This window comes from Nymphaea colorata, chromosome 4, assembly GCF_008831285.2.
Source record: "Nymphaea colorata isolate Beijing-Zhang1983 chromosome 4, ASM883128v2, whole genome shotgun sequence".
NCBI classification, from domain to species: Eukaryota; Viridiplantae; Streptophyta; class Magnoliopsida; order Nymphaeales; family Nymphaeaceae; genus Nymphaea; species Nymphaea colorata.
In genome coordinates, this window is record NC_045141.1 from 3,700,901 (window position 1) to 3,711,266 (window position 10,366).

Sequence of the window (10,366 nt, forward strand, 5' to 3'; positions counted from 1 at the left end):
AAATGCGCGCATTCCCAACGACTTCACAATGCTCCCAATTTTAGAGAAAACTGATCTTGGCAACAATGTTAATGGACAAGCGATATCATATACTTTAACCAAGAATAATCACACCAAGCTTCGACATAGGAAAGAAAGAGGCTTTTCACACTCAGACATGACATCATAACAAACTGAACCCCAAATATAAAGATCAAGAGCACCCAATGCCTTGAGCAACATGCAGAGAGATTAATCCGGAACTAAATCAAATCTCCCCACAGGTGCCAAAAGCTTATTCAAGAAGCATGAAAACACTAGATAGCATCGCCCCTTTAATTTGTTCAGACATACACGAGTCCTGATCGTCTCTAAGTGAAAATGGTGACCCACATTTATTAGCACTCAATCGGTGAAGTAATCAATAAGTGGTGGCTACAACGTATTTATCGTTCAAGTCCTTGATGATTTTCTTCGCATCCTCAACAAAGGTGGAGATGACATCTGCGGCCGAGAGAATCTCCGTGATCAGACCAACACCTTGGCCTGCATAGTACACCATGTTCTCTAGCTCTCCCGCTGTGGTTGGGTTCGGCGTGTTCCCGTTGAATCTTCGAAGAACAGCTTTCTGTGAATTTCAAGTTGAAAGCATGCGTTTAAGCGATCACTGAGATGGGAGGCAAAATGGAAACTGTGCAAGTGGGTGGCTGTACAAACCTCGCCGTTTATTATGGAGTAGCCGATGATGGGTTGGGAGTCGTCGTTCTCGACGGACTCGGGAGCGTTCCTCCACTGGTTGTGGAAGGGGGTGTTGAGGCAGCGAACGTAGGCTCTCCATGTAGCTCGTTTGTAGAGGTGCGTGCGGTCGGTGTCTGCTTCTGCGTATTGCAGCAGCTGATGCTTGTAGAAGTCATGAGCGTATGCCTCCTTCGTTGCAACAAACCTGTTTGGTTCAAGAACAGTTCACTTCCATCCATCACTCTTAATTCTTATATTTCTAAAGCAAAATCTTGAAAAGGAGATGTGGTGTTGGAGATCACCTTGTGCCCATACAGATACCCTTGGCACCAAGTGCGAGGGAAGCAATGTATCCACGGGCATCGGCGATGGAACCTGCAGCCACCACTGTAACGTCCCTGTCGCCGACGAGATCCACAACTCTCGGCAGCAAAGCTATCAAGCCCACCTGCGCATCATTTAAAAAGAATTCTGCATGAGTAACCAATTAAGCGCGGTTAAAGGAACCAATTAATGCTGTAATACTTTGCAAATCACACTATAAAATTTCCTTATCAGATGACAAACAATTAAGCGTTTGCATGTCAATTTGAAGAACCTGCAACTGGTCAGAGAACCAAACAACGATTTATCCATCTCTAGAACTTAATTCTACACTTTTCAATTTTTTGAAATGAAGAAACCCTTCATAGCTGTGTGGAGGGAAAGAATAAGAATGCTGTCACGCTGTGAAAATAAGTATCCTGATATTAGTGGAAAGGATCTTACTGTTCCAATGATGTGCCCTCCGGCTTCAACTCCCTGAGCTGTAATGCAGTCAACACCTGCAGCAATAGCCTTCTCTGCATCCTTTATCGATCCAACCTGCAGTAAGTTGGGAGCAGATCGAGTCGTCATGGTCTTCTTCCAAGAATTGGAGGTGGACTAAGAACTTCTTAGAGCAGGATTAGATTCATTTGCCGGTGTTGCTTTATGCTTGGAAACAGTAGTACTGTTATCCGAGCTTATGTAGCGATTGATAGGTTCCTATTTTTTCTAAATAAATTCTGTCTAGTTTCATAAACAAAAGGAAAGAAAACTTTCATCTTCCTGAATGGCACTCTTTGGCAGAAAGCAAGGCAGACAAAATCAATTTGTTCTTTTCAATAGAAAAGAAAGAAGCTGCTTGATCAAAACGTTTCCATACTTTTAGTTGTCAATCCAATACATAAGAACTCCCTAGACCTTAGCGTAGTCATATGTCTTGTTCAAGAAAATTCAAGGGCCCTTTAGCTTTTCGTTGCATTTGATTGCTCTCTAGGGCATCATTGCCAACGGAATTTTAAGATTCTGTAAACTTCAGAGAAAAAAAAAAGCCAAAGGTTTTAGGATGTAGGAGAACAAAGATATGCTAATGCCATAAAAGTCATAACCTTGAATAAAAATTTTGCAAATATCACAAATTAAAATTTGTGTTTGCCTTTGAGAATGACACATTATCAAATCTTAAACTGTTAGGATGTATGACTTTGAAATTTTGGTATATATGTTTCTTTTCGCTGCAAGAATTCGACTAGTTTGATTTCCTATGCATTTAATTTGTCCAAATCTCGTGAAATGTCCCATCTCTAACCAGATCGCAGTATTTTAACATAAATTTCTGCCTTCACGAGAATAGGTCGCCATGACGAGAGAGAGAGAGAGAGAGAGAGAGAGAGAGAGAGAGGTTCAACGGTTCCTTTCCTGGTGCAAAACTTTCACTCCCGCTTTGTGGGCCTCGTCCACCATCTCCTTTGGGAAGTCACCCCATAAGACTTGCAGGCACGCAAGTTTCTCATCGAAGATTTCCTGAATGCTCTTCGTGTTATCGAACTCCAAGAGAATACCAGCTCCAAAGGGCTTGGTCGTCAGCTTCTTGGTCGCCGTGATCAATTTCACGGTCACGTCTTAGCTATTCTGCAAGACATGACATTAGTTAGAAAAGTTATTCCTTCTCTCATGGTAGCAAGAAAATTAATCTCCATACTGAAACTGTTCCCTTGTGTCTGGGAGTATGTATAGTCCTTTGCTGTGTTTTGCATTGTGCTTCCTTTGCTTATGTTGAGTCATTTGCTTATGCATGTTTACTTGTAAGGGAGTACCCTCCCATCGGTCTAAGTGTCAAATATTGGGATTTCTTGTTTTGGGTGGTCGGCATGAGAATCCTGTAAGCGGCCTCGGCCATCCTATATAAGTAAAGTCGAGATCATTCTCCTTGCTTATCTTTCTCGTGATGTACTAATTTTCCAAACGAATACATTGCGAGATTTCTTTATTTACAAGCATTCTTTATACACTTGTTTTCTCAAACTACCTTTGCGCCCCGTTCAGCGGTTTGAAGGCTTGCAGCAATCAGGTTCTTGCCACGCCGCACGGGCCGAAGTTGTCAGCCCGTGACAACTGGTATCAGAGCCCCAGGTTCAGCTGAATCTGGGGAAGCGGTTGGATAGTCGGTGTAGAACTACGCACCGACGATCGTTGATCGAGAGAGACCTCCGACGATCGTTGATCGAAGAGGAAGAAGCCCTGGCGACTCAATACAATCTGCAAAGTGCCAAGGGCAAGGGGGTAGCCCATTCTGACGAGATGGGTACATCCCAGGGTCAGGAAGACCTGATCGAGATGGTGAACATGCTGGCTACCGACGTAACTACTCATGAAGAAGCGTTGGGTAATGCAGCTGAGTCCTTCGGGGAAATGAAGGACGAGATGAAGGTACTGCGGGAACAAGTGGCTGACCTAGTGGCCATGGATCGGGCACTGACTAACATAGTGACCGCATTACAGGCTGAAGTCAAGGAACTTCAGTAAAGAACTGCACACTACAGCGACAGATCTCTGTAGGTGGAGGTGACGATCGGCCAGCGAGGGTCAATGTTCAGAGACCAGCTAAATACAACGGAACTCGGGATAGTCGAGTGATGGACAACTTTTTATTCCAAGTAGAGTATTACCTTGTAAGGCATTATGGGGGACGACCTTCAAGTCAAGAGTGCGGCTATGTTGCTAGAGGGCGATCTTGTGGCATGGTGGAGAAGGAAAAAACTCGACATTCAGAAGGGGATCTGCACAATAGACATTTTCCATGATTTTCAGCGAGAGTTAAGAACTTACTGCATGCCCCCGAATGCGACACGCCATGCCTATCGGATGGTTGGTGAACTGAAACATACCGGATCATTGCAAGATTACGTGAGGGCCTATCAAAGGCTGATGTTAGATGTGCCAGATATGCAAGAACAAGATAAATTGAACTGGTTTATTTTGGGACTTCAGTCGTGGGCACAATCCGAAATGAAAAGGAATAATCCAGAGACCTTGGAGGATGCTTATGTGGTATCAGAACGTTTGGCTGATACTCAGCGCAAGAACTACACTAACGCCTTCAAGCCGTCGAAGAAGCCTGACCATGAAGGAAAGAAAGAGGATCGAAGGGAACGGAAAGATGAACCATCAACTCAGCGCCAAGTCGAAAGAAGAACTTTCTTTCGCAGAAACGACAACTCTCAGAATAGAGTGTTGAAATGTTGGTTTTGCGATGGTAATCACTTAGGAAGGCAATATCCAAAGCGTGTACAGGAACAATCAAGCAAGCTCTTCAAGGCAATCTGCTAATGCGGCACAAGGTGAAGAAGGGGAAAGACCGAAGATGGGTGCACTTCAACTTCTGAACACCATAAAAAGGGAGGAAAAAGTGAAGGTGACAGCGACTCCTTCTAACGAGCTCATGTACTTAGAAATCCTGGTAAATGGAAGGTCTACCCTGGCTATGGTAGACACGGGAGCCACACATAACTTTGTCTCAGTTGAAGAGGCGAGGAGACTAGGCCTAACCCTTGAGAGGGGAGAGACGCATGAAGGCGGTGAACTCAGAGGCCAAACCCATCCACGGAGTGGCCCGTGATGCGGTTGTGAAGATTGAGAGTTGGTCAGGAAGGGCCAACTTCTCGGTAGTCCCGATGGATGATTTCCGGATGATCCTAGGCATGGAGCTCCTCAGTACAGCGAAAATGGTTACAATGTCGTACCTACGCAGTATCAGTATCATGGATGAGAAGTCCCTTTGTATGGTTCCAATAACATCGATAAAGAGGGATAAGGGCAAAGCCGCAATGTTATCTGCCCTTCAGTTGAAGAAAGGCCTCAAGCACGGCGAAGAGACGTACTTGGTGGCAATCAGGAAAGTGACTAATGACTCCTCTGGTTTGGTCCCAGAGGCGCTTGCGCCTGTCTTAGCGAAATTCGTAGGAACAATGCCTGCGGAGCTCCCTAGACGGCTGCCACCTCGACGTGAGGTGGATCATGTCATCGAACTCCTTCCTGGTGCCAAACCCCCGACAATGGCACCATATCGAATGACCCCTGTAGAATTAAGAGAACTTCGACGATAGTTGGATGAGATGATAGCTGGAGGTATAATCAGACCCTCCAAAGCTCCTTTTCGTGCATTAGTATTATTCCAAGCGAAGCATGACGACTCAAAAAGGCTATATGCGGATTATCGAACATTGAACAAGGTAACGGTGAAGAACAAGTACCCCTTACCTTTGATTGCAGATCTGTTTGATCAACTAGGTGAAACTCAAGTGTTTTCCAAGTTAGACCTCAGATCAGGATATTGGCAAGTTTGGATTGTTGATGGCGACGAGTCAAAGACCACTTGCGTCACTCGTTACGGTGCCTTTGAATTCTTGGTAATGCCGTTCGGGTTGATGAATGCCCCAGCCACTTTTTCGACTCCAATGAACAAGATATTCTATCCGTACTTAGATAAGTTCGTGGTAGTCTATCTTGATGACATTGTAGTGTACAGCAGCTCCATAAGAGACCATGTGGAACACTTGCAGACAGTGTTCAAGGTATTGGAGGAAAACAAACTCTATGTGAAGCGCGAGAAGTGCCTATTCGGTCAACCGGAAATCAGTTTTCTCGGTCACATTGTGGGAAAAGGTCAGCTGCGAATGGACACAGAAAAGGTGAGGGCAATTCGAGACTGGAAACCGCCAACCAATGTACCAGAACTACGTTCTTTTATCGGTTTGACAAATTACTATCGACGATTCATTGAGGGGTATTCTTTGATAACTGTGCCTCTCACTGATTTGTTAAAGAAAAACCGAACTTGGGCTTGGGAAGAGCTCGAAGAAGATGCCTTCGAGAAGTTGAAGAGGGCCCTAACGCAGGAGCCTGTGCTCAGGTTGCCTGACCACACAAGGAAATTTGAAGTCCACACGGATGCATCAGATTTTGCCATTTACGGAGTTTTGATGCAGGAAGGTCATCCAGTAGCCTATGAGAGTCGGAAGCTGAAAGACGCAGAGCGACGGTACTCCGTGCACGAAAGAGAAATGAAAGCCATTATTCATTGTTTTCGCACATGGAGGCATTACTTATTGGGGTCCCAATTCGTGGTAAAGACTGATAACGTAGCCACAAGCTACTTCCAGACTCAAAAGAAGTTGAGTCCGAAGCAGGCTCGATGGCAGGAATTCCTTGCAGAATTCGATTTCACCTTGGAGTACAAGGCAGGGAAGACAAACGTCGTAGCCGATGCATTGAGTCGGAAGGCGAAGTTGGCAGCTACACAGACAACATCATCTGAAGCGCAACTCGAGGGTGCTCTTCTCGGGCGGATTCGAGAAGGCATGAAGCAGGACCCAGTGGCCAAGCACTTGGTCGAAACAACGGAGGTGGGAAAGACGCGACGATTCTGGCTACAAGATGGGCTTTTGATGGCAAAGAGCGGACGAGTGTTCGTGCCTAGATGGGGCAATCTCCGACGAGAGTTGCTGAAGGAGTGTCATGACTCGTTGTGGGCTGGCCATCCTAGCCAGGAGCGGACACTGACACTGCTCGAACGTGGCTATTACTGGCCACAGATGCGCGACGACGTTGAAGCCTATGTGAAAAGATGCTTGATCTGTCAACAGGATAAGGGAACAAACCAGAAGCCTGCCGGTCTCCTGGTGCCTCTTCCTATTCCAGAACGTCCTTGGGAATGCCTCTCCATGGACTTCAACGTCAGCTTGCCCAAAGTTGACGGCTTCAGCTCCATCCTTGTGGTTGTGGATAGATTTTCAAAGTATGCCACCTTCATCCCAGCCTCTAAAGAATGTCCCGCGGAAAAGACGACAGAGTTGTTCGTGAAGCATATAGTCAAGCATTGGGGCGTGCCGAAAAGCATTGTCAATGATCGGGACGCTCGCTTCACAGAAAAATTTTGGCGCGAAGTATTTCGTTTGTTGGGTTCGGATTTATTATTCTCAACAAGTTTCCACCCTAAAACGGACGGCCAAACTGAACGAATCAATGGATTATTGGAACAATACATTCGACACTATGTCAGCGCGAATCAAAAGGATTGGGTGAAATTGTTGGATGTAGCTCAATTTTGCTACAATTTGCAGAAGAGCGAGTCTTCTGGACATAGTCCATTCGAAATAGCCACTGGACAACAACCATTGATGCCGCATACCTTTGCAGCCCAAGAAAAGGGAAGACCCACTTTTGCCTACCAGTTCGTTCGCGATTGGCAGGAACAGACGGAAATGGCTAAGGCGTTCTTACACAAGGCCACCAAAAAGATGAAAAAGTTTGCAAATCAGAATCGAAGGCCAATGGGATTCCGAGTGGGTGATCAAGTCCTCATGAAGCTCTATCTTGATCGCACAGGCATTTTTAGTGGTCGACACAGGTCATTGATCCGCAAGTATGAGGGACCCTTCACAGTGCTGAAGAGAATCGGAAAGCTAGCCTACAAGCTAGACTTGCCGCCAGACTTTAAGGTGCAATCAGTATTCCATGTTTGTAACCTGAAGCCCTTCTATGTCGATGAGGAAGACCCCGAGAGAAGCATTCCAGAACGAGACCCGATCCTGCAGCAAGCCCCGTCGACCAAGCGAGCGGCGGATCGTCAGATGGAAGAGATTCTTCGGCACAAGACAAACTATTTGGGGGAGCCGAAGAAGTACCAAGTGAAGTGGATAGGCGAACACAACCCCACCTGGGAGTATGCATTCCGCATGAAGCAGCGCTACCGCTGGAAGTCAAGGCCTATCATGAAATTGCTGGCGTCGAGGACGGTGCATAACTTGAAGGGGGGAGCCTGTTCCCCTGTGTCTGGGAGTCTGTACAGTCATTTGCTTTGTTTTGCATTGTGCTTCATTTACTCATATTGAGTCATTTGCTTATGCATGTTTACTTGTAAGGGAGTACCCTCCCACCAGTCTAAGTGTCAAATATTGAGATTTCTTGTTTTGGGTGGTCGGCATGGGAATCCTGTAAGCGGCCTCGGCCATCCTATATAAGTAAAGTCGAGATCATTCTCATTGCTTATCTTTCTCGTGATGTACTAATTTTCCAAGCAAATACATTGCGAGATTTCTTTATTCACAAGCATTCTTTATACACTTGTTTCTCAAACTACCTTTGCACCCCGTTCAGTGGTTTGAAGGCTTGCGGCAATCAGGTTCTTGCCATGCCGCACGGGCCGAAGTTGTTAGCCCGTGACAGGAACGGATCAATAGTTAATGTCAGGGACCATGAAAGCAAGAATGCCAGCCTAACACGAACAATAAATATTAAAACTTTTGTCCACGCAGGGCCCATTGTATAGCTTTGCATTTAATAACGCTCACATTGCGCGAGTAAATAACAAAAGTGAACAATGTGTTCATATACCAATGACAATTTTGGCACATTATTGAGAGCTTAAGCAAATAAGATTTGGGTTTGATTGTTCCCTTTCGTACAATTAGGAAGTCGTTATAGTTCGGCTTTGTTATATTACAGAAACTATTGCAATCAATGCCCTAAAATTTTCAACTTAAGTGGCCTATGCCCAAGAAAGTCCAGCCCGTAAAAAATGCGCCAAATGGGGACAGGAATGAGTTTACACACAGCAAGAATAGAATTGAAGCATGAATGCATGAAGAACTTGGCAAACATGGCCAAGGCGTATGAACAAATTCCGTATGACAAAGCGGAAATTGCAATTCAAACTATGTCAAAAACATGGCTGATGAAAAAAAGGAAACAATCAAGACATGGAATAATTCTTATAAGATGAAGCTTTTGAAGAGAAATGGATGAACAGAATCCTAATTGAGATTGTAAAGCCGCGGGGGTATCTGCACCACTCAGGGCAGGTTCCTCTGAGATCAGGAGCTAGGATTTCTTTTAGAAGCGGGCCAAACAGTCCAACCTCCAATCCAAGTAGGGCCAAATTGAATCCGAATCTAAAAATACATTGCACAACAGATTCAATTTTAAAAAAGATGCAGATCTTAAGTTCCCCTGTAAAAGGATAGAACCAACTAGGTGACTCAAGTCTCATATGAAAGTAGTTCCTACCAGTCGACTGGCCAAGATGCCAATTCCTCCAGCATTGGCTACGGCAGCAACAAGGGCGCTTCCAGCGACATCGACACCCATGAGAGCCACCATGATGCCATTGTCGAACCCGAGGATCGATCCGAAGGTCACGGCCATCTTCGAAATTGAAGTGGTTCCTCCCCAAACTTAGTTGCACTGCTTGATCTGGAGGAGAGCTTGGAGCTGATGATTTCTGCATGGAGGCCTCCGATTCCCTTTTTATACGGAAATTTTTGGCGTCTCCCGCGTGTGGTCTATCAACTAAACGTGCACCTAACGAGTCCATTCTCCATATATCTGCCTTACTACAGACTCCGCGTGCCCCATGGTCTCCTAAAGTGAGGGACACCTAAAAAGTGGGAAGAGTCCCGCATTGTATAGACCAAGCCAGTTGTCATCGAGTTGTAAAGTAAAGGGGCTAAAGTGTTTTATAAACCTTTTATAAAGATGTACTTTTAATATTTTCATAATTCCATTTTCATCTTTTTTCAATTTTTTATTTTTTAATTTACCATAACATTTGGATCATTACACGATCATGTGCATACATAACACGCTTTCTCTAACCAGCACGACAGAATCCCACGTCCATGCCGAGTTGTAGAGTTTATTATAATAATTAAATTTTTTCATCATCCAAAATGATCAACAGAAGGATTGGAATGACATATTCAACGCAATATGAAATGCAGTTAGATACCTTTACATTTTTGGCAAACAATCAGCGCCTATGTCACCAGAAAGATGAAATTTGGGCCTGCTTATATCTCTTATTAAGACTCAACCACATTGAAGAATTGATTGATATATAATTATTTTGTTTAGTGAATATTTTACAAAGTTAAGCATGTCCAAGTCCAACACCTTGTTGTGTAAAATTTTATAATCTATACATATAGTAGGAGTCACTCCAGATGTCCCGCGATGCTTTTATAACACAAAATATCAACAATGTTTCTATAGTGACAATTCAATCGATAAAAAATACCTAATTTTAAAGTGAAAATAAATAAGTTGTTCAAGATATTTAGAAATTGCAGCCGACATTAAGACTTTGGAGACGGCGAAGCTCGAACAAGGAAGGATTAGCTCGCTTGCCAGCACACTAAAATTGTAAAGATCGAGGCTGGCCACGAAGCCAGTGGTGCGGTCGCAGGAGACTCCTTTCCATCGAGAACAATTAGGTCCATGTTGCCATGTGCTCAAGAGTTTACGTGACTCATGGGATAGGCTTTTCTTGGATTGTAGAAGTGCCAAG

The 10,366-nt window shown here is 44.6% G+C and overlaps 1 protein-coding gene across 1 annotated transcript; it reads right to left on the reverse strand.

Annotated features, from left to right (window-relative positions):
• Positions 1–313: 313 nt before the first annotated feature.
• LOC116252577 (nitronate monooxygenase-like) lies at positions 314–9,225 on the reverse strand. Its single transcript, XM_031626936.2, is given in 6 exon segments — positions 314–607; positions 697–922; positions 1,020–1,165; positions 1,486–1,584; positions 2,443–2,652; positions 9,088–9,225. Coding segments are annotated over 6 exon segments (1,026 nt in total). The 3' UTR covers positions 314–400.
• Between the last annotated feature and the right edge of the window lie 1,141 nt (positions 9,226–10,366).